The 25,281-nt window shown below is 45.7% G+C and overlaps 2 protein-coding genes across 4 annotated transcripts in view; both read right to left on the bottom strand.

The window, feature by feature from the left end:
* LOC136932723 (phospholipid-transporting ATPase ID-like) overlaps window positions 1-25,281 on the bottom strand; it is a 95,891-nt gene that overhangs the window by 31,033 nt on the left and 39,577 nt on the right. The gene's annotated exons all lie outside the window — the stretch shown is intronic.
* Window positions 660-22,016, bottom strand: LOC136932708 (glutamate receptor ionotropic, NMDA 1-like). Of its 3 annotated transcripts, XM_067227930.1 has the most exons (21): window positions 21,765-22,016; window positions 19,651-19,785; window positions 19,073-19,249; window positions 16,577-16,639; window positions 15,743-15,840; window positions 15,283-15,404; window positions 14,128-14,302; window positions 13,274-13,418; window positions 12,643-12,729; window positions 11,511-11,646; window positions 10,905-11,032; window positions 10,340-10,504; window positions 9,796-9,914; window positions 9,440-9,552; window positions 8,558-8,706; window positions 8,318-8,475; window positions 7,837-7,998; window positions 6,981-7,090; window positions 6,544-6,689; window positions 3,287-3,397; window positions 660-725 (listed from the first exon to the last, which is right to left on the bottom strand). In XM_067227930.1, exons 1-21 carry the CDS (start codon window positions 22,014-22,016, stop codon window positions 660-662), a joined length of 2,817 nt encoding a protein of 938 aa, XP_067084031.1. The 3 variants fall into 3 exon arrangements, with proteins under 3 accessions (XP_067084031.1, XP_067084032.1, XP_067084033.1); XM_067227931.1 differs by lacking the exon at window positions 3,287-3,397; XM_067227932.1 differs by lacking the exons at window positions 3,287-3,397; window positions 16,577-16,639.

Here is a 25,281-nt window from a genome sequence, read left to right as displayed (position 1 = left end):
TTACAATCCACTTTGAAGACACTCATTTTCATCTCTCTGCTGTTATTGTCGAAGCTACACTGCATCTGCTAAAGCTCATTTATAAAGCTAATAAAATACGGATGATCAATCACAGTAAAAACACTGTCAGCAGAGAAATGGACAGGCGTCGTTGAAGGTAGAGTGAATGTCACAACAAACGAAGATAGACATCACACATGACAATTGTGAAACATTTGAACACCTATAAAAATGGATCACTTGTAAATGAATTACAGTAAGTGAATAATTAGTGTTAGGATATGAGGCAATAATCAATACAGTAGATGATGAATTAGCTAAAGGTGTCAAAAAATGAACACGCTTTTTGGCAGTTAGGGGCAGGTAAGAAGGTTCCAGAAAGCTCTTGGCTCCTGTCTCCTGGGTGAATTGGCTGTTGGCACAGTGAGTCAGGGTGATGTCACATCTCCACTTCCTGCCAGCGTGCTGTAGCAAGGCGATGGCCAATAATGAGCTCCATGTGAGTTTAAGAACAGGCAAGGACCAATCAGAGCAGAGGATGGAGAAGGTGGGCGGTGGCCCCGGAAGCATAGCAGCATGGTCCCAACAAACCAGGATCCTCTCTCTCTCTCTCTTCAGTCTCTCTTTACCTCGATCGCTCTCTTTCTTGTTCCTCCCGCTCACACCACGGTGCTGACGGAGGGATCTGCTAGGTTGAGCTGTCCAGTTATGTCTGTGGGGTAGGGCTGCAGAGAGGATGTAGGGAAAGAAACACTAAACATGCCTTGTCAACAATACATGCATGCACACATGTCAACATATCTCTCTTCTGTGCTACTGAACAGCGCAGTATGTGATGATGTCACACATGTCCTCAGCTGTACCACAGCACTTCTTCCCTTCCACACAGGGCTTTTTTGGAATAACTGCTGTTTAGAGACAGAGAAAGACTAACAGAGACGAGCAGAGAGAGAGACAGAGACAGAGAGACAGAGACAGCGAGAGAAAGAGACAGAGGGAAACAGAGGAAGACAGAGAGAGTGACACAGATAGAGAGACAGGCAGAGAGAAGGAGAGCAAGCAAGGCTAAAATGCCATAAGGAGAGCAACTGGTCTGGAAGGCTCATCAATAAACAGTGTTATAATACTGAGGCTGACCAAGTTGATGAGAGTTCTGTTCTCAGTGATGTGCTGTGTTTGTGACACAATCCCATGTTGCAGCCTGTACCCGCATGTGGATTTATGATTGAATGCTAAATATCTTTCGGCAACCTGCTCGCAGGCTGCCTTGTATTGAGATGACTAGACCTCCATGGACATCCCCAGAAATATAATTTGAGTTCTTTCATTACTGTATGACAGTTTTTGAAGATACAGGGCTTTAAATGTATGTCAAGTTGTAAATAAAACTAGTCTGTTCCCTATAATGTTCTGTAGGATTTGTTTTGAGCAACAATATGAATACTTGATGTCTTTTAAGACTGTTCTTGGAGCGCCAGCTTTGTTGCCAAGGAAACCACGTCGTTGCCACAGAAACCACTTCTGTTAAGACACGGTTTTGACAAAATGTGTTGGAACTCAGCTCAAACCGACCCGACTCTTCGAACATGTTCTCCAACAGAAACCACTGCACACTACCCTGATGCTGGCATGTGATGGTGGATGTTGGGACAGTGTGCAAGCACCTTAGGGGTCCAGTCTCTCCCTGAAATGATATGAAACCCAGGATTTAAACCTGTTCAATGAGCTCCTGCTTTTGGAAAATCCCGAGCCTTTCTTACTAAAAGGCCATCATCTAAAGGATGGAGATATGAAAAATTAACCAAGTATCTTCTAAAGTGAGAACTCTCTTAAGTGAAAATGATGTCGACTGCACAAAGGACAGTGACCGACAGGACTGTCACAGTTCTGTTCCAAAACCTGTTCCAAAATATCCCAATCAATCCCACCATACTGACAGAGATAGAGGCAGTGGAATACACAGCATGTAGTGGAAACCAACATTCAAAATCCATTCATATCCATTTATAAGTTAACACTGATATGAAATTAAAAAGATGATCAACAACAAAAATGGGTAGACTTTTATCCCTGAAGGTAACCTGATTAATTTCCCTGATGGTCCTCCAATTGGCTTTATGGAGATTGAATCGTTTTTGACAGATTAAATAGCTTTGTGATGAACACGCCTATCTTCTTCAATCACAATCCTTCATCCTTTATTAGGTAGCTTCATAGCCTTTTCACATGATTGATTCTGATCTTGGAAATCAAACAGCTGATCAACAAAACAGCTGAATAATTGATCATTTAGGCACCTTGTAATAAGTTGGTACTTGATTGTTGCAGAATTTTACACAAACTCGTAAAGCAAGCCAACAATATTGAAAATATGTACAGTGTAGATATATATTTTAAATCAGACCCCTTCAAGGTTAGAACATGTAACTTTGCGGCCTCTCATGGTTCAAGACAACACATCATCTACTGTGGTTACTTTCATGTCCTGGTTAAAGCACATAACCCCAGTCTAGTGAGGTGAGCTGTGCCGGTCCAGAGACCAGAGGCTGCAGGGAGAGAGAGAAGGTTAGAGCTGGTCTCCCTGCGCTGTGTTGTTTACCATAATGCTCTCTATGGTGACAGGGATATGGTCAGACAGCAGGAGCGGAGATATGACAGGGACTGGCTGGAGTCACAGACCAGGCTGGGAGAGGGGGAGGGGAGGGGGGGAAAGAGTCCCAAGATGTGAGCCAGGATGAACATAGGAGAAAGACCCCCCCCCCCCTCCCCCACCAAACCCATGATACAAAACAGGCCGCTCTGATTCAACCTCCGGCCCTGGTCTAGTTTAGCCGGAAACGTTTTTTGGAAGGACGACTGGATGAAGTGTGGACTGACGGTGGACTGACGAGACAGGGAGGGGATGCCTGAAACGCAGGGTGGAGAGACGCTGAGGACAAGACCTGGGCGAGGAGCAGGAGGACGACGGGAGGAGAGGGTTGACTTAGAGGCAGACAGGGTTAGGGGAGCCTTAGTAAAAAAAATCAAAAGATAAGAGGGCCATAGGAAGATGGGTAAAGAGATGGATGGAAGAAGGAAGGAGCAGATAAAAAACAGCAGTTGGAGGGGAGGGAGGGAGGGAGGGAGGGAGGGAGGGGGGGAGGGAGGGAGGGAGGGAGGGAGGGAGGGAGGGAGGGAGGGAGGGAGGGAGGGAGGGAGGGAGGGAGGGAAGGAAGGAAGGAAGGAAGGAAGGGAGGAAGGAAGGAGGGAGGGGGACCAGGAAAGTGTCATTTCTTCATCTCCTTACCGTGTCTCTGGAGGACCTACGCCTCTTGACGCTGGAGTCCAGGTTGGAACTGATGGACCTAAAAGAGTCTTTCTGTCTGGGCTCGGGGTCTGCTCTACCACTTTTCCTATCCTAAAATAAATATATGTACACACAATTATTTCTGTTCTCTAGCCTCTAACCCCACCCGCACCCCCCCCCCCCCCCCATTCACCCACACATCTACAGAATCGGACTCAGCACAGTAATGCCACACGGTGCTTCTAGTGGTTTCTACTTAAACAGAACTCATATATCCACTCTCTTTACTTCCATTCTAACAGAATTCATATGGCCATGCAGGGTTGCCAAAACGCTAACATAAGAGTATGGCACCAATAATAAGTATGTCTGTGTGTGTGCTCTTCCTGGCTATATTCTATACTGAAATGGCCTGGTCATGTAGAGTCATGGGCGTGGCTAGTTCAGGCAGGAGACTTGGGCTGCACGTCACATGATCAGCTGACGTCAGACTCATGCAACTGCAGGTGTGCTAATTGATGCCCGGAGGTCTTCTCCTTAGGGAGAAACACATTCTGCATGCTTTCACAGACCCGGACACACATGCTCACGCATCGTGCATTGCTATATACCTGCATGTTGTGCAATTGCTGCCACCCTCCACCATTCCCAGCTCCTACATGCTGTCTTTTGGTACAGTTCCTACAGGACATTGCTAATGCCCTGCAATGCAACTTTCTATTGGGAAATTGTCTCCAGCTATGGTCCGCATCTTTCTGCATCACCAGCCATCTCTAGAGCAGAGGACCCGTCTGAAATTGCAGGTTTAGGTTGTTTAGATTATCGGTGCTGACTTGTAGGCCTCTGAGAAGCCTTGTGACATTGCTTGCTAAAAGGTCAATACTCCTTGTCAATACTCCGTTATCGGTGCTGACTTGTAGGCCTCTGAGAAGCCTTGTGACATTGCTTGCTAAAAGGTCAATACTCCTTGTCAATACTCCGGATCTATATCCTATGCTCCCTGCCTTGTTATTCTATGTACTTGTGCTATGCTAGCTGCTCCAAGACAGTGAGTTTTTTTTTGTCAAACCCTTTTCATTGATGTCAATGGTAGAGTGTCTTGACTGAAGTAACAATCATGGTCATTTTACTTCTCTTATCAAAGGAAAAAAAGCTACATGATAAGACAATCATAACAGGAAAGAATAACAATGCAAATATAGTGGAGGGGGAAGCTGGGGTTCAATGATGGGTCAGATCATGATAAAAGATGGACAAACGAACCAACCAGCAACCAGTCGATGTTATACCAGAGGGAGGGTGAAACAGTCTTTCTCCCAGGGGGGATGGGGGGAGAGGGGGATGGGGGGAAAGGGGGATGGAGGGGGGACCTGCAGCTGGAACATGCAGAGTGCTGGAACCAAAAGAGAGACGTGTGACACATGTCTGTGGGATGGGTGTTGTGACCACCAGGCCTAACAGGCCGTCGCCATTTTCATCGCCTGCATGATACCCTGCATGATACCCTGCAAGATACCCTGCATGATACCCTGCATGATACCCTGCATGTTACCCTGCATGATACCCTGCATGATACCCTGCATGATACCCTGCATGATACCCTGCATGATACCCTGCAAGATACCCTGCATGAAACCCTGCATGATACCCTGCATGATACCCTGCATGATACCCTGCATGATACCCTGCATGTTACCCTGCATGATACCCTGCATGATACCCTGCATGATACCCTGCATGATACCCTGCATGATACCCTGCATGATACCCTGCACAATCACAGACCATCGTGGTAACCGTGTCGTGTGCGACCTTTGACACCTGAAACAGCTGCACACGAGGAAGCAGTAGGAAGCTGTGTTGAGGACTACAAGGTTTGGACGTCTCGATACGGATGGATTTCATTGGACGCCGTATGGTTGGAGGACGCCCACGGAACATCTGCACAGAGCTTTGAGGCTGGGTGGAATTCCCTTTCTTTGCTTTCTATTATAACATTGCGCCTTTCTGAATCAACACAGTACTTATACGGTCGAAGCATTAGTAAGGGCAAAATGGAAGGGCATGATCAGTTATTCTAGAATGTAGCAATAATTATCGTCTCCTCTGGGGATCTTGTAGAGGACATTTTAGCCACCTCCATAACCCTGTTCTTTTTGTGTCATCCCCCTACACAGCACACACACACACACGCACACACACACACACACACACACACACACACACACACGCACACACACATGTGAATACAACACCATTGCCTCCACCCCAGTGTTTTATTTCGGTCTCTCCTACAAACACCAGCTGACGCTTCTGTACAGCTGTTCAGAGACTTCTGGCATTTCTGGTTTGTCACCAGACCGGAGACAAGCAGCCTGTGTCCTCTTCTAGGGAGTTAGATCGTTATTGGCAATGAAAGTAAGCATATTGGATGCGACAGTACAGAAATTGGCATTGATAAAAAGAAGGGTGTCAAAGCAAAGAAAGGATGAATGTCTAAATGTGATGATTCACCATTTTCATGCCACCGACGAGTTTTGAAAGATCGGTTCTCTGATTGGTGAGACCGTGGAGTCGAATGGACAACAGAGTTTAGCCCCTTTCAATTTTCTACATTTGGATTTGTGATTGAAACGTGTTGTGCAAAATGTGAAGGATTAGAAGCAAAAATGTGTGAAATATTAATCAAATATATGTTTAGGAGGTGTTGTTTTGTAACCTCACCCATGACCTCTGAGCACATTTTTTCAATATTGTTCAGTAACATGTAAACTTTCTAATAGAATTGTGTAATGAACTAATACCAACTTGTTACAAGGTAACTTCATCATTTGATACCGTTTCTACCAGATCTCATAAGCATACTGATATTTACTAAGAAATCTGGAATCTGTTTTGGAATTAAAAGGCAAAGGTCTTGTAGGCGAAAGACGACAAATTATATTTTAGGGTCTGGATGTCTTCTAAACACATATACGAATCATTCACCAACATGTTACCAGCGCGCAGTCTCCAAACCTTTTCAGGATTGTATTTAGTCTATTCAGTTTTTAGTAAAGAAATAAATCAAAACACATTAGGCATACATAATGTGGCAAAATCTGCGTGTCAGAATGTGTCGCTGTCGCAAGCGGAAGAACAAGAGGTCAACGTATGTATGTGTGTAGGAGAGATGCCAGGCACCCCCCAGGGTCAGAGGTCAACCGTGCCTTATCTTTAAATAACACAAGAGTGAGGTCAGAGTTCAGGGGTCATACCTGCAGGTTTTTCCTCCAGACGTTGACCGCAGCAAAGGCCAGCTGCATCTGCTTCCGACGGGCATCCTTGTGTCGTTTGTAGGCAATCTCAATGAAGATCAGGAAGATCCCTGCCACGATGCCCCCGGCAACCAGCATAAACACACCTAGAGAAAGGGAGAGAGTTAAACGGATTATTTACTCCAAAAAATATAACGACTAGTTATATTTTAGTTATATATATTATATTGCCAGTTTGATTCCTGGCCGTGCCAAATGACGTTGTGTCCTTGGGCAAGGCACTTCACCCTACTTGCCTCGGGGGAATGTCCCTGTACTTACTGTAAGTCGCTCTGGATAAGAGCGTCTGCTAAATGATTAAATGTAAATGTAAATGACTAGGATTGTCAGAAGGGCCGTGGCTGACAGCAGAGGCAGGTGAAGACTTTGTTACTCACCAGCCATGTTTTCAAATGTAAGTGTTGCCGGGGCGTTGCTTCTGGAGTCACACTCCTGGTACCTGACCCAGGTCTTGTCTAGGTCTTCCATAAATCCATTCTCATGGAAACTGGAGGGATCAGGTGCATGTGCATGACAATGTGGCACATTTAGACAGTCATGTTTGAATCTGATTGGATTAGAATCCTAATTAACCGAGTATAATGTTCAAAATGTTTTATTGTAAACCCCACTCTAGTATTTATAAATTGCAATTACAAAATGATCACACGTTTTGCATTAATGAACCTATGTGTCTGTTCCACCTGAACAGCCAGGGTGGGGGTTCAGGGGGTGGGGTAGGGGTACCTGAGTATGGACAGGGTGGGGGTTCAGGGGGTGGGGTAGGGGTACCTGAGAATGGACAGGGTGGGGGTTCAGGAGGTGGTGTAGGGGTACCTGAGTATGGACAGGGTGGGGGTTCAGGGGGTGGGGTAGGGGTACCTGAGAATGGACAGGGTGGGGGTTCAGGAGGTGGTGTAGGGGTACCTGAGTATGGACAGGGTGGGGGTTCAGGGGGTGGGGTAGGGGTAGGGGTACCTGAGAATGGACAGGGTGGGGGTTCAGGGGGTGGGGTAGGGGTACCTGAGAATGGACAGGGTGGGGGTTCAGGAGGTGGTGTAGGGGTACCTGAGTATGGACAGGGTGGGGGTTCAGGGGGTGGGGTAGGGGTAGGGGTACCTGAGAATGGACAGGGTGGGGGTTCAGGGGGTGGGGTAGGGGTACCTGAGAATGGACAGGGTGGGGGTTCAGGGGGTGGGGTAGGGGTACCTGAGTATGGACAGGGTGGGGGTTCAGGGGGTGGGGTAGGGGTACCTGAGAATGGACAGCGACACGTTCTGCTTCCAGGGACTGTCCTTCCTCATACCGATGCCAAAGCCAGAACGGAAGAACAGCTCTCCTGTGGTCACCAGGTCACACTTCTGGGACGCCTCAAACTCCAACACGGCACTGTCCCAGATGAACGCATGCAGCAGGCTGCGGGACATGGAGGGAGATAGTTTGGGGGAAGGAGGGGAAATCGCTTCACTCAGTGATGTGTGTACTGAAAGCACCACAACAAGGCTGTAATCAAGGATGGAGCCACAGAGGTGCTTGGAGAGGGTTGTGGCCTCCTACACTGCCAAACCTGGCAACCCCACAAGCATGACCACACACCACCAACACACACACCCCCACCACACACACCAACAACACACGCCGCCACCAACGCACACACCCTCACCCCCACCACACACACACACACACCAACACACACACCCCCACCACACACACACACACACACACACACACGTACTTGTCTCGTACGGCCTGGATAGCCTCGGCGGCAGACTCGTAGTTGTGCTTCTCCATGTGGCGGTACATGGTGCTGAGTTCCACCTGCCGCCGGAAGTAGATGTCCACCGAGCTCTGCTTCACTGTGGCGTAGATGAACTTGTCTGATGGGTTACGCAGCTAGACGTAGGAGACGGGAGACACACTTACTAACCTTTCAACACCAGTGACAGCCTGTGAGTGGGTGTGTGTGTGTACTGACCCTGGGGTCGTTGATGCCGGTGATGCGCTCCTCAGGCCGGTCCAGCACCAGGAAGGCTGCCAGGTTGGCAGTGTAGGATGCCACTATGATCATGGCAAAGCCAGCCCACACCATACCTAAGATTCTTGCTGAGAAACTCCGGGGTGCTCCTATACAAGCACACACACACATACAAACACACATGTAAATAAAGAACCAATCCTCTTACTGTAATCTAGTTTATACACACATCTCAGGCGTTATGGCTGTTGTGAGAGACTACTCTGCCCTCTATGACTTAACTTGTCTTGCCCAGCAGGGAATGGACATTTTATACGTACATTACATAGCAGTAAAGGAGTCAGGTGGCTAAGCGGTTAGGGAATCGGGCTAGTAATGAGGTTGCCGGTTCGGTTCCCCGCCGTGCGAATGACGTTGTGTCTTTGGGCAAGGCACTTCACCCTACTTGCCTCGGGGAGAATGTCCCTGTACTTACTGTAAGTCGCTCTGGATAAGAGCGTCTGCTAAATGACTAAATGTCTACATGTAGTAAAGGACTGCCTTTTTTACAACTCTTTTATTTAACTGTAGCAAAACGCCTTTTTAGCTGTAGTTACGTAAGTCCAGGTCAACTCACGCAGGTCACCACTGAATCACACACATCACACCTTGGAAACATTTTGTTGCATACTTACGAATAACCATGAATAGATAGAATAATTGAGAAACCCTTTGTCCTAATGAGTCACCTAAGTAGCAACATTTCCTACTACTAAATACAAACTAGAGTTGCTGTGCTTGTCTTTGCCGTGCAGCCTTTGGAGGCTGTGTCCATCCTTCGTTCTTTGTTGCATGTGTGAGTTTGAACCGCGGCGGGCTCGGGGATCAGCACAGGCTGCGTACCTTCTCCTATCCCGGAGTTGAGCAGCACTCCCCATGAGAACCACATCGCAGAGGAGAGGGTGAGGGCATCTTCTTCTTCTTCTTCACTGTTCACTTTAAACCTTCCAAATGGGCTACAGGGAAGGACAGAGCGAGATAGCAGAAGGTACAGGAGAGAGAGAGAGAGAGAGAGAGAGAGAGAGAGAGAGAGAGAGAGAGAGAGAGAGAGAGAGAGAGAGAGAGAGAGAGAGAGAGAGAGAGAGAGAGAATGTGAGAGAGAAAACAAAAACGAGAATAACCTTGATTTGAGATATTTGGTTCAAATTGTGTGTCCATATGTTGTCCTTATGTCCAAACCACCTTGCTTGCTTGTTTACCTGAACCGGTCTAATAGGTAGAGCATCACCGCCACCACATGGACCGATAGACCCACCAGCAACCACAGTGTGCTCTGAAACGGCTGCATGAAGGAATCCAGAGTGCTGCGAGGGATTTCCTAAAAACAGAGAGTCAGAGACCGTGGTGTGAGCGCATGCACTCTTTTACAAACACACATCCAGCTTTCAGACATACATAAAGACACACACACACACACACACACACACACAAACTGATATATGCACAGGGGGGTGGATATAATTCAGTGTTTAGAGGCACTTGGCTGTGGATCAAGTGGTTACAGGATCAAATCCTCTATTACTGTAAATGAATACATCACAGTCGGTGACACATCCTTTTACTACCCTAAGGTTCATCCTCTGGGGTATTGTAGTGGGCTGAGAATCTTGGCACTACTGTCTGTGAGCTGTGGCCCCAGGCCAGGCAGAGAGGGGGACGACTGCACAGCTGCATGGTGTTCACAACCAAAGAGTTCAAGCCCCAGAGAGAGTGGATGGGGCTTGCTTGACGCCTGTCACATACCTTCTTGACCAGGATGGTGAGGCCCTGGTACTTGAACGGCTTGGAAAACTCAATGTACTGAGCGCGCTCGTTGTTGATGGTGAGTGGAGCCACGATCATGTCGGCCAGGCCTCCCAGCAGCTCCCCCATCATCCCGTTCCACTCCTTCTTGTTGCTGTTGTTCACCTGGCCAAGTGAACCGGGGAGGGAGGGAAGGAGGAGGGGGGGAGAGAGACGGAGGGAGGGGAGGGGGGGGGAAGAGAGACGGAGGGAGGGGGAGGGTGGGGAAGAGAGAGACGGAGGGAGGGGGAGGGAGGGGGGGGAGAGCGACGGAGGGAGGGGGAGGGTGGGGAAGAGAGACGGAGGGAAAGAGAACAGAAAAGAGAAAGGGGGGGGATGGGGGAGAGAGGAACAGGAATGGGATGTTGGGGGAGGGAGAGAGGTATTAAAGGGATGAGAGGAAGACTTTGACCCTGCTTTTAACCCACTTGGAAAGGGAATGAAACCATACTGGAAAGGAGCCAAGAAGCAATAGAAACTTCTTAGCTGTCTCTACAATGTTGGAGTCTTGGTGTGTCATACTCACACGTTCCTGGGTCCCAAACTTCCCATCAGCCACCAGGTGAACCTCGTAGGTGAAGTTCATGGTATTGGCCAGCCTGATCAGCAGATCAATGCAGAAACCGTAGCAACACTGTGGAACGATAGGCTGGCCTGGAACCCAAACGAAACATCAGAACCCACATAATGTGTGTGTGTGTCATAGTGGGGGGTAGTCAGTGGGGGTCCTAGCACATTTAGGCAAGGTTTACCCCTGACACACTACTTTTCTATGCCAGCAGAGGGCGCCAAACACAAAAACTTCTGAAAATGCCACCCCCTCTCTTCATGCCGCCCTGGGCGGCTGCCCGGTTCGCCCATGCCTAGAACCGCTACTGGGGTTAGTGCAGTCTATCCCAAAGCTTTTTGAATGGGTTCGGTGTGAAATATTGTATTGTTGTGTATGTATTTAATTTCGTGAACAGGGATCCTTTTATGTTTCCCTGCAAAAAATGTTGGTTAATAATACTATAACGTGTATGTGTGCATATTTGTGTATGTGTGTGTGTGCATGTGTGCATATTTGTGTATGCGTGTGTCTGTGTCGATGTGTGCGTATGTGTGTGTACGTCTGTGTGTGAACAAGCCGCACCTGGGATGGTTCCATTGGGCCCGTTACACATGACTTTATTCATGGTGACTCCGTTGACGGCCTTCTCCTCCTTGCACGTTCCGTCAGGCTTGGTGGCCTGGACGTACACAAACGGCTCCTGGTGGATGGTCACGATCTGGGAGACCGAGGAACACACAAAAAGAGGCACTAATGTTTAAAAAAATATATGTTTCAAGGAGGACTTCCGTAAAGCTGCACAAAGCAGGTGTTTTGTCATGTTTGAAGTCCAGAAGACCAACATGCAGTGCTGCACCAGGTGTAATATCCATGTACTGGAATACGCCTAAGACTCCATCTGTCTACTATATTCGTGATCGTTATTTTTGCAGTTTAAATGTTTTTCTTTACTACAGTCATTTAAGGGTGTTGCCATGGGTTGTACAAGTCTTCATCATTGTATCAAATTGCTTCAACAATGTAGCTTATTGATTAGTGCATCTATATACAAGTATCTGTATTTACAATGTGAACTGATGTGCCACGGGTCTTTGCCGTTAGTTGTGACATGGCAAAAATGTTAGAAATAGAAAGGGTTGAGACCAATGGCGATTTTAGACTCTTTTTAGGGGTGCTCAAGCACACCTAAATTTCATCTCAGCACCCCTAAAAATATAATAATAATAAATAAATAAAACATGTATTATTATGAATTATTATTATCTTAAATAAGGTGTTAAAACAATGTTTATTTATTGCTGACACATAATTATCGTTTCATTCGATGCTGGTAGTTCATGAAGAAAGGGACTTTCTTTGTTTTGTCATTCATTTAGTGATTTAGCAGATGCTCTTATCCAGAGTGTCATTCATTCATTCATTCAATATTTTGCATAATAATAAATACATGTATTAATTGTTATCCAGTGAATTTTGTGATTTATTAGCAAGGGGGTTTAACACTTTTGCAAGGCACTGTATCCATGTCACATTCTCATTGGGGGCTGAGCCCCCCTAAAGGTCTGATCCTAGAATCGCCCCTGGTTGAGACCCTAATTTTCAGAGTCTAAGCATTCGACCTCCCCCTTCAGGCTAACATTTGTACTACACTCATCGCATCACATCGCAAAAGTGGGGAACATCTGTTAGCACTAGCACATCCTGGTGCTCTGACCTTCAGCCTGGTGGACATCTGGTATCCTCTGGGCTTCTCGGTCTCTCCCCCAGGCCAGATTATCTTCCTTTGGTTGTTCATCACCACCTAGAGAGACAACACAAACACAAAGAGACCATGTCAGACAATGTCTTCAGGGCCAATTTTCAATGGCAATTTCGATCAATCAAAATCCTCTTTGAAATTGACTTTTCAACATGGATCCTGTTGATACATTTACATTTGGCAGACTATCAGAAGCATGAGCTAGTTGGCTTGCTAAATGGAAGCAGAAATGCTCTGAGGTCCCAAGCTGACAAACATGATGATGTCACAGATGCTTACTGATGGGATCAGGTTAAGAGCACTCCTTCAAACCCTAAACATTTGCTGCAATTCATGCGTTCATGTTTCATGTATATGTGTGTATTGTAGTATTTGTAATGAGTATTATGCATGTCTATTTGTGTATTGCTTTGTTCTAGCAGGGGTTGGTCTGGCATCTGGTCAGCACCACACAAGGTAACAAAAGAGAACTTGATTGGCCACAGCTGGTTTAAAAACATTGCAGGGTTGATATAAAGGGCAAGCGATTGGGTCCCCCATTTACACCGCTGTAAACCGAAACCATGGAAACACGTCACGTATGTACCTGTGTTCCGTTGAACACGCCCACTTGCACCATGCGAGTCTTGTGGTAGTTGAGGATGCTGTAAGTGGCAAAGCGACGATCTCCGTCGTCGTTGAACTCGATCCTTCCTGTCAGGCCGTCTGGATACTTTGCCGACATCAGCACTCTGAAAGGGAGCGACATTCTCAATGTCAGGATCGAGGGGCTGGTAAATGACACTACTAGTAAGTGACAATATGATTGGCTGGTAATTTTATTCAGATGTTATCAGACACATTTGCCCCTCCACAGGCAGGCAGGCAACATTTGAATGTTTTGGATATGCCTAAGTACGACATGGTGACTTTTAGGTCAGAGACATGGAAGTGGTTGGACATAGTTCACATCCATGTTTATTTCAGCCTAACCATCTATATGATAGATGATATACCATAGATGATTAAGATTTCTGCAATGAAGTACACATGGACACAATACAGACAAGAACACTGACATTTGATAAAGAGTTGAAACCACAGAATGTATCATTTTTTTCATTCAGTACTACAGTAAGGTGAATATTGGCGTGAACATGATGTTTTATGCATCAAAATGTTTTTAACATGGAAGGCAGTGTCAGTTACTAGGTGCTGTGCCTGTGAAATTGATCAAATATGATTCACAAAGGTTTATTGTTCGATGATACCGAACAGGCATCACAGCCACCAAACACTTTCAGGTAAATACAATCAAATGACAAAACAGTTGTTATCCTTATTCCATTCTATCAATCAAATCAGATCACAAAAAACACCCCACACAAAAGGATAACTGGGCCGAACACGGTTCAAACACACATACAGCACCACACACAAGGTGTTGGTTGTGGTCCTGACCGTTTGAAGAGCGGGCCGGTCCTCCAGATGTTGGTGTTGCCCACGCAGCCTCGCGGCGGCTCCGTGATGTTCTCCTTCTCAAACAGCTCCTGGAGGGACTGGGCCACGACCGCCACGGCGTCCGTGATGTGGGCCGACTCGTTCTTCCCGTTGATCAGCTGGAGCCCCAGCAGGCCTGGCAACCCACACCATAGCAGAGCGTTCAGATTAAGATGGCGGAGCGCTCGCTTGTGCGATCACCGCCGGTGCCAACTCTATGACTGGGGTGACGGAACAAAACGATTTTGAAGGTCGAGACCACAGATAACTGGTGCGTCATTTATGCTTGCGGATGTTAGCATGTTAGCAACACTTGGAAATATTAGTTAAAAAGGCACCTTCGGTAGTCCCTTTGAGAGAACCCTAAAGTGTTATTTTGGGTTCCTGGGAGAAGAATTAGGGATGTGGTTCTCGTTGGGACTACTCGGATATTCGAAAGGGGTTCTTGTAAGGTGCCAAACATATTTTTTCTGTGTCTACAGTGAACACCTAAGGACAGGTCCTGGGTTAGGGAAGCTGGACAGCAGACAGGATTAGGAAAGCCAAGCCAGACAGAAGTTAGGACACATGGACTTGTGTAACAGCAGAGGCAGGACAGAGAAAATGCAGTAGAAGCTTACCCTGGTGGGACAGATACACTTCAACTGGGTGGAGAGGGAGAGCAGTACCAAACACTTTGCCTACTAACCCCTCAAAATGAGTGTCCACACGGGGGTCTCATTTTAATTTGAACTCAAACCAAAGCGGATTACCCCCACAACACGTTTAAGCCACTGACTGTCTACTGAAAGAAAGGACGGCACAGCACTAAAATGACACAAACACAGATGTTAGGACATTTAGGCACACATGTACAATGAGAGAAAAAACACTTGTTTAAAACCTTTAAACATAAAAGAGACAATGTTTAAATTTTCAAACGGTAAAATGCGTTACAGAAAAACACGTTGCGGACACAGATTTTGCAGATGAAGATCAAAAAACGGGAGAATAATAACCCGGCAAGATGGCCAGCACAACCAATCTGGCACAGAGTCTGTGAACGAGGGAGAGGGGAGCGGGGAGGGAGCAAGAGAGCGAGAGAGGGAGGGAGGGGGGCGGAGGACTACTACGTACCATCTGGGGCCTCGCTCAGAGCTTTACCAGACATCTCCCTCTCTCCGACCAGCCACACGTAACCAGAGCCTGTCATGTTCAGCTGCCTCGCGGCCTTGTACACGGCTGCGGCCTCGTCCTCGCTGAAGGCACACACACACACACACACACACATACACACACACCATAGACACACACAAACACAAACACATATACACACACACACCATAGACACACACACACACACACACAGACACACAGACATACACACCAACACAGACACACATACACACACACACACACACCATAGACACATACAAACACAGACACACGCACGCACCACACACAGACACACACACACAGACAGTCAAACCAGAAGAGAATCAAATCAGCACTTCAGTAGAGGAGGGGCAGACAGGACAGGTGCCCTACCTGTGGGGCAGTGTTTTGGAGGAGGGAAAGCAAGGACATTAGGATGTACCTGGCAGAGAGGATGATGACCCGTGCCTCCAGGTCCCTGGCCTCCAGCAGCAGGGATGTCAGGTTGGTTTCTGGGCTGAACAGGAGAACTTTCTCTGCCTGTGGTTGGTTAGGGGATATCATCAGCCCTGTGGAAAACCCAGCCACCCAGCCCTGGACCATGCCCCACTCAGCCCCACGCCCCCTCACAGCAACATAGCTGAGAGGCGGGAAAAATAGGAACAAAAAAAAATTCCACGGTTATCTAAAAGAAAAAAATTGAAGCTGGGAAGAAGGGGAAAATTTGGTGCATGCAAAAAGGGTTATCAGGCTCCAATAGGGACGTGCATGTAAGAGGAAGAAGAGCAGGGGGAGGAAGAGGAGGAGGAACTGCAAATCAAACAAGGGGTGGACTATAAAGAAAGGGTGCTGGTGGAGATGAATGTTTCTTTCCCAAAGGAAGAGGAGCAGGAAGGGGGAGAAGGAGGTGATGCCGCAGAACGTTCGGAGGTATCATCTGGTTAGTGGCGATCTCACACGGCCAGATCTCCACAGGCTCGCTCCAAAAGAAAAGACTTGCAATCTCCTTGATTTGAACAACATGCAACCCTGGACACAAACATTTGAACTGAGGTTGATAAGAAAGAGGTGGGGGGGGGGGGGGTGGGCGTTTATTTTGCTAAAAGGAGGAGACTAAAAACCCATTCTCGATTGAAATCATAAAAAGAAGAGGTAAAAAAGACGTGCCACCAGGATAAGGGTATCTCTGGAAATCGGTTGGTTGACTGTTTTGATTGGTTGCTATTGGCTACGGTCTGAGGTTGGTGGGCGGCGTGCATTGACCATGCAAGTATACCTTAGGTCCTCGCTTGTTGTCATAGGACAGTTGGTCGAGGTTTTCATAGTTCCTGTTTTTAGTCTGATGAGTAATGTGCACAGAGAAAATATGCAGACACAGAAGAATATTATAAACAATTAAAAATGATGTGCAGTAAAGCATTCCAACAGATCTACACTTTTCTGCTTCAAATTGGGATTTCCAACTCTGGAGCTTCGCAAAACATCACAGGGGCGGGTGCTGTGCAAGTTATCTGACACACCGATTGGTGGAATGGCTGGCTGCTTGATCAGCTGACTGACTGACTCGCTGCTCGAGAGAGCAGGAGTTGGCTGGCTGATTGGCTGTTTCTGTCTGTTACCTGTACCATGACGTTAAAATCCTGACAGGCTGGTTTGATTGTAAAATGTATATTATAGAACCTGATGTCTTAATCTGCTTGTATTTATGATATCAAGACCTAAAAACAACTTGTTCAATATGTTGGTTTATCTAGACGCTTTCCAACGGACCTAAATCCAACATTCTATTCTGTCTCAGCAAACTTTTCATGTAAGCATATATTCCATAATGAGTGTATAAACTGTGATAAGAGAAATAAAACAATTTACAGCAGCACCAGACCATTTAACTTAATTGACATTTCATAATCAACCAAATCCAATGTCACGTGAAAATAATTCTAAACATATGGCCATAAAAAGTTGAATAAGAAATTATTTCTTAATGTTCTTCTCATCAAAATTCTGTATCTGAGACTTATCTTTATATAAAAACTGTCTTTTAATATCACCCAAACTAACAGACAAAAAATGTTTACCAAAATCACATCACATTTTCATCTATACATTCACAACCTATTTCTCTATGTTTCTCATTTCATTAGTCTTAAAGGCTGAACTACTTCTGAGTTGGGTTCAATCTAGCATGTCGACACAGCCATGACTGCAGGGTAAGTTCCTCCATTGGGGATGGACCAATGCCGTGGTCTACTCGGACCGTGAACAACTTGGAACAAGCATTGCGGTTCCCTACACTCCTGGCACTTGCAGTACTACCACGCCTCATTCAAAAGCAATGAATCAGTCCGGCCCATTTGTACTTTGAATGGCACACACACACAATCTACACATGAAAGTCTCAATGATTTCAATCCTTGAAACGAATCGAAATGGATCAAAGACGTTGCATTAATAGGAGATCCTTGCGTTCACCTCGATTGGTTAGAACACTTCATGGAGAGTGTGCTCCTAAGGGTTTCTACACTTAATCTATACTTTAGTAGTAGTGTAGTGATCAGGCAAAATATGGTCCATGATATACAACATTCTTTACAAATATTACTTAGCAGATCCGTACACTGTGCAGTATACACAGAAGGATTGTCCAAAGATAAATATCCATTTTAAATATCCATTTTAGATTTTAGAACATGTTGAAACAATGACGCACGAGAGAGACGATTCTAAACTCAAGCGAATTTAAACACTACAAAATGGCGTACCAAACATCACTCGTGCGTGATGACATTAAAATGATATTGATGAATCGAACGGAGCTCGTCTGTTGGTGAATGCACCTAGCTCCTTAGCCGGTTGCCTCATCCAGCACTCCTGCAACTCTCTCTTTCATCTCATCTCCTGCTGCAGCCTAGTTCTGACCACACCCTCCCCATCTCTCTGAGGGTCTCCTGAAGAACACAGAGCCTGTAGGTTGAGAAACAGACCCTTCATTATGTATGGGCCTTCGAAACTTGCAGTAGAAGTGCAGTGAGTGGGCTGAGGAGCTGAAAGTCGTGAATCATCGCCTCAAGATATCTAACATGATACGAATGTCAGCATCATTTATTTCAACTAGACTTTTCAACCGATCAATAAGAACTGGCAAGTTTGGCTTTCATAACCTTATGAAACCAGATCTCGAATGCAATAAACTCAAATGTGACCTCTGATGTGATGTGGAAAGTGAATCAGAATGGGGCATTTCTGACAGCGGAGCCGTCACAACCTGGATAAAGAGCCTGCCCAAGCAGGACCTACCTGTGGCTGTGGATCACGACACGTGACCGATCAAACCCTTACCTATCCAAACCAATTCGAACCTGATCTAATTAGAACCTGGTCCAAGTACATTGGTAGCTGTCAGATGTTTTGCAGAGCACCAGGTTAGGGTCCCGCCTTGCGCTGTAGTTGTGGATAGACACACAATCTAACTATGGGCAAAAGAACGTGGAATGAGCAGAAGAGTTTTTGCCAGGTGGACAGTTAATGAAGCAGCTAAGGTCTCTGGCATAAATCAAGTTTGCCAAGATGGGGAGAGGTGACTGAAGCTTGCGCAACAGAAAAAAAAACGGGATCACTCGCAGTACAAACAGTACAGGACTTGGTGGTTCTGAGTAGTACAGGTTAGACACACAGACAGCGCTGCACATACCGATTGATGAACTGACGCCAAAAATAACAACAGACAAGGTACAAGGTCGTCAGGGGGGGGGGGGTCTCCGTCTTGTCTCACCTTGGTCTCTCTCTCTTCCAGGAGCGTCTCCAGCTTCTTCTGGGCGGCCCGCCCCTCGTGGTCGTCGCTCACGATCAGGATAATGTGGTTCCAGCGGAACTCGCGCATCATGTCGAACCACACCTGGGCCTGGTGTGAGTAGGGCGGGACGGTGCGTAGGAAGGACAGGTGGATGCTCTGGAGCAGGTGAGGAGGGGGGGGGGGGGGAGTGGAGAGGTCAGAAGAGAAGAGGGGGAAAGGTGTAGAAGGAAGAGGAATACGAATAGGAGGGATTGGAGCCGTGCCTGGTCAAATACGAATCGTTCCTTGGCCCTAACCGCCGTAATAGGGATACAATTACACTGATCCGACACATGAAGTCCTGCTGTGCATTCTAAATGCACTATTTGCATGACACTTTGGATAAAAGTGTCTGCGAATTTAGTCCAACGTAAACGTGAGAGTGAGGATGACTCGCGACATTGGGATAATCTCAAAATCTCGGAATATGACGCCGATGACACGGACGATGAGGATGTCGATGTCGGCGAATGAAACGGATGATGATGATGATGATGAAGAGGATGGCCTCGGCCTACTTTGTCGGAGTAGATGGACATGCGCGTGGTGAGCCCGACCACGGGGATGCGGTAGAAGCCGGCGGTGTAGGAGACTGGCGTTGGGGTCAGATGGTCGTTGGACTGGGGCGGATGGCTCACTAGGATAGCATACACCTGCAGGGAGACAGGAGACATCCTTACTGGACGACGGGGTTAGACACCTAGCAATACAGACATCATTTGGCTAGATCCTTCGTATTGGAATTGTTTGCATTGCTATTATTATTTTCTGCCATTATGCTAAATAATCCCAAAACATGGTCCATTTATTCTATAAAGAGTATATTTCTGTGAACAAAAATGGTGAAAGATGAAATTGGGTGTACATCAAATTTCTTAAGAGAAGCAAAAATGGTAGAATAGGCAATGCAAACTCTATTAAGAAAAATCACCTGATTACCTCATGATTCCCAAATCAGGAAAAAGATTTGTTCAAAAACAATGGATCATTCACAATTTGCCCATCACAAGAAGGGAGATGTGAGTAAATGCTAGAATAGCTAAGACTGCTATCAAATGTATTCAGGTGTTCAGGTACGTGATGTGGTCAGTGCTCTCACTTTTGAATCAATCAAATATTTAATGTTAATGTCAATAGCAGTATCACCGGGACCAGGAATGAATGACCTCACAAATTATATATATTACATATTTACATATTTTTCTGATCATCACTGGGGACTATGTAAGCCCTGTCCATGCATGCCCCTTGATTATAACCTTTTTTCAGCACCCCTGAATACACACATGCATGTAAGCAGAGAGACACAGTCCTCAATGACTTCTCACCACTGGCATTCTACGCCCTGCTGCCACAGTGGTGACTGGGCTATAATCTTCCTCCCATCACTGTATCCATGCTGCTCGAAACAGCAACAAAGCAGCTGTCAGCCCATTTGCCTGGCGCCATGTTGGCCTAATTTTCCTTTGAAAAGGAAAGCCGAGAAACAAATCTCCTACGAAGCTTCAAGATGCTAATATAGACCTGCCATCACCTTTACGGTAAGTTATCAACAGGCCCGGTCTAATACAGCACTTCACCACCATATCAGACTGAATGTTTCAGCTTTGACCCCCCCATCAAACACCAAACGACCATTGTGTTAAATCATAGCTGTGGTTTAATGTAATCCTCTGACGTGGAATCCTATCAGAGATCAGTTTCCAGTCTTGGAGGGTTTAGAACCAGTTTGAGCCTACTGTTTCTTTTTTTCTTTTTTTAAGGAGGGTCTATTTAATATCAAATCAAATCATTTGTGATTTGTAAAGCCTTTTTACAAGCAATGTCATACGGGGCTTTACATACCCTTGTAGAACTGCACCTAAACCAGCCTAAAACTAACCTAATGGATTACAACAATGGATGGACTAAACTAACAGATTTTGATAAAAACGTATCGTGTTCCATGTGCAAGCATACCATGAGCAAGATCTATTCATGAATAAGGACAGTTCTGAAATTGAAGGACATATTGTAAATAGGGGTTTCATTATTACTCTTGTGGGTATGGCTACAAGCCAAATAGGAGTTGAAGCCATCATTTTCAGACAATAAACTAATTTAAAAATATTCTGTAAAATGATGATAAAAGGCTCTTTAGGTCGGAAACAAAATTATGCAATATAGAACCAATTGTAATAACAGCTGCCCTGTCAAGGCTCCAAATTGTTTTCTTGCCTGATCTAAAAATGGTTCTACACAGAACCAGTCGAAGAAGGGCTCTAATACAATTGTCAGTGGGTTTCATCTTTTACTGTGGGTTCTTATAGCATCTTTTCATTTTGTACACTTTTCTGCTTTTAGAATCACTGGTTCTATTCAACAAGCCAAATAATAATATAAAAAAAAACAAATAAAATGTTTGCCTACATGACGTTGTTAATTCTCACAATATTCGCAATGGGCTATAGATCACTCTCATTACATGAATCAAGCCAAATCATGTTCTCTCTTATCCCTCTCCCCTGTGATGCCCTCCCCCCTCCTCTCCTCCTTTCCCTCCCAATGAGCAGCGTTGTAAACACTAGTAGACTGTCATAATACTGGGGCACTGTCTCTGTAAAGAGACGGTGGCGCTGTGGTCCGACGTTACCTGGTTTGAGATGAGGTCCTCGCAGACTGAGAGGGCCATCTGAATGGCGTTGGGTTTGTGAGTAACAGAGATGGCGTTCAGCTTGAACTTATCCTTCCCGTACAGTGTGTTGGCCTGGGCGACTGCCTCTTTGAACCCTTGTTCGAACCTTTTCTGGCTCAGAACCGCTCCGATGTTGACAATCTTCGGCTCACAACCGCCGCGGGCGCAGGAGCAGGAGATGAAGATGCCAAGGAGAAATAAAAAACGCATGGTTGTACTGGTCCCAAACTGAATAGTTAACCTACTGTTGATCAGTTGTGTGTCGTAGACACATCTCGTTTACATAGTGTAGGACTCCACGTACTCCACACCCTGCGAGTGATACCAGCGTATTGCAGTTATGAATAAAGTCTATTGATGAATGTGCATCAGGCTGTTGTCGCTTTCAAAATGACCTTTCTTCATCACCTGCACCACAAAAAAAAAAGAATTAAAAAGAGAGCAACGGTTTGGATGATGGTACCCTGTTGATATTATTAGATAATTGCAAAATGACTCAATTATGAATTATTAATAAATAGATTAATTCGTTGTCTCCAATCTTGCATTGCTTTATTCCTCTTGGTCTTGCATGTCTGCTTAAATCCTATAGTCACGAATCCGACTTACATTCTGGTCTGCCGAAGGTCCAATGACCTGATGCACAGCGCGAGCGGCTGTCCTTGGTCCTGAAATTGTGAGCGCGCAACCTGCACGAGCGTTTTTGCGATATGACCAAATGGAAAAAAAAGAACTATGCCAGATAATGTTTCTGAATTGAAATGTGAGTTAATAACGCAGGCTATGTTCAGTCATCGTGCTTGACTAATACACGTAGGCAATGCAATGACAGATGCATACTTCTGCATGTGGATTAGAAGGATTCTTAGGCATGAAAACATTTCATGATTCATGTTTACTCTGATAAAGTATGTGTGGTGCATCATGTGTATTATCAATGCAATGTCGATGATAGATCTAGGCTACAAGGTCTATCGATCTTTATTGATGAGACACACAACAGGAATATCTTATTCATTTAAAGTAGAAATACTATTTTCAAATACTGTGCAAGCCGTGGGGCACCATGGACGTCGATTTAAAATAGTGAATAGAATCTCAGTAAATTACCATAGTCGTGGGCTATTGCACGGAAATTCATCTAGACTCCGGGTTACCAAGGAAACAAACATAGGCTATATGGCTGGTGATGTGCAGGCTCATCCCCCCTCGCGAGGGAGCAATAATTTACGAACAGGTCTGGAAGAAGAAACGGTGGGAAGGAGACATGTATTTGCCGAAGATAGAGATAAATATATTGCGTCTTCTGTTTTTAAATCGGTAATTAAAGATAGCTGGTTAAACACGCTGTTACATACTCAAATTAATGGTGCAACCATAAGGGGAAATATATGATGTGGTGGTATCTTTTGGTTTATCAATGTTTATATGTTATCAGTTTGAAACTCATTTTTACTGTTTGGATCCATTTAATATTCTAGAGTTGACTTGAATTTCTAGGATTCCATATTAGAACGCAGAACAAGTACAGTGCAGAATATATATACCTGTGTCCACAACAATGTTTTTGTAGGACATTGTTGTTCTGTGAAAGTGAACAGTCAGTGAACCACACACACACACACACACACACGCACACACACACACAGTGGCCACCACTCCTGGTGTCCTGGCCTTTTCTCTTTCCAGGGCAGAGCGCCTCGCTGTTGTTTCCACTTGATTATCCTTCTGGATGGGCTTTCTGTGCCGACTAACCGGTCAGTCACTCCAGATCACCCGAGAACTATGGAGCTCATGGATGGATAGAAATAATTAGTCACAAACACAGCCCAGGCTGTAACCTCCATACACACCGACCTCAGTGGGCCAGGGCAGGGCAGTGAGAGCGGGCATGGCACCCTTACCCCTGAGGCCCCCATACTCCTGCTTCACCAGCACAGCCACAGCTCTCCCTGACTGTCTCCTCTTGACTGTCAGTCATGTCACCCCAGCAGGACGCACGTAGAGGAAGCATTGCAGAACCCTTCCAGGCTGACCTGAAACATCTTGTGAAATGGCACGATAACTATACGATAAGTCTGTCCATGCTGTGGTATGCAATCTATTGATTAAACATCTCCGATTCTGGGAAGCAGCTTTTCAAGGAAGCAAAGTTTAAGCGTGACAAAACAGCAGCGGATCATGTGTAGTGTTAAGAATGATATTACCACATCGCCAATGTGTGTTCTCTACAAGCATGTGAGACAAGGCTGAACAATGGTTTAATTACAATGAAGTGCCTATGATAATGGAATTGTTGCATCTTTCCCTCTATTAGTAAAGGGAAGGACTGTGTGTGATTGTGTACGCTTCACTACCCTAAATGGGACAGCCAACGTATAGTTCCAATACCCTTACACCAGTCAATTCTTTAACAGGGTCATAATGTATATAAAGTCATCATATTGTTGACAGAAGTTTGCTACCAACTAACCATAGGCAATGATGGCTAACCAGCTAATCAAGGAGAATATGTAAAACATGGTGTAGGGGCGAGGGAGGTTTGTTCAACCCAAAAACCATCAACTGTCAATATTCAAAAATTAACTATGTACAGTATTGCTACAACCTAAATATAACAGTTTTAGGTGGAATACAACTGTCAACACAACACCAAACCCCTGTGCACAGAACTAACCCTGAGGAGACACACCAAGAATACTGATTGCCTTCCCAAAATGAGTATGCCTTCCCTCTGCTCCTATGTTAAAAGAGGCAAACCGAGCAGGTTAGCAGTACGTTTATATACCTGAATGTAAATACCGGATGTACATTTCTCACACCACACCCATGCTGTTGTTCTGCATTGTACATGATATAGCGGTGGTCATAATTATCTCCTCAGATACACCAATCCCCACCTGTCAGACTTTCCCAACAACCGTCCTCACGAGAAATGAACAGAATCACAGCATTCATGTGGAAGACGCCAATGTGTCGCTGGGACGTCGGGAAGAAGGCTGCTGGGAAACGCTCAATGCTTCTTTAGACCGGCCCCCTCACCCTCCTCTACTGGACGTGCTGAAGAATGACCTTCAGGCCAAGAGTGAAGATAATGGGAGCCGTCGGTCCTGATTTACAGTACTGCTGTACGGGCATGTGCAGTAGCTGCTAAACACGATGGTACTGAGATGCTGAATTGGAAGAAAATCATGTGTAAAATGATCTAGCTTTGGGATTCTGGGTATGGATGTTTAGACATAGATTTGGGTGTGTAGCTTGGATTCGCAAGGATTTATTTATCGTGTATTTTAGAAATATGTTTGTACATAATAAGTAAGAACATCACACAATCCTACACTTCGGACACACTGCCCCACCACATTTTCAAGCAGGACTATGGAAATTCCAAAGGTGTGGGGATGACAGAGACTTAGGAGAGGCGCTTGGTTAAAGAGGTCCCATTCATAGTCTCAGACCTACAGACACACAAGAC

This window comes from Osmerus mordax, chromosome 24 (genome assembly GCF_038355195.1).
Source record: "Osmerus mordax isolate fOsmMor3 chromosome 24, fOsmMor3.pri, whole genome shotgun sequence".
Taxonomy (NCBI): domain Eukaryota; kingdom Metazoa; phylum Chordata; class Actinopteri; order Osmeriformes; family Osmeridae; genus Osmerus; species Osmerus mordax.
This window is presented reverse-complemented; position numbering and strand designations above follow the sequence as displayed.

Excerpts from the sequence above, each read along its gene's own strand:
- LOC136932708 (XM_067227930.1), bottom strand. The coding sequence starts at position 22,016 with ATGCGTTTTTTATTTCTCCTTGGCATCTTCATCTCCTGCTCCTGCGCC. Across the intron at positions 19,786-21,764 it reads AGGACCTCATCTCAAACCAG|GTGTATGCTATCCTAGTGAG; the intron begins GTAACGTCGGAC and ends GTCTCCCTGCAG. Across the intron at positions 7,999-8,317 it reads ATCCAGGCCGTACGAGACAA|CCTGCTGCATGCGTTCATCT; the intron begins GTACGTGTGTGT and ends CATGTCCCGCAG.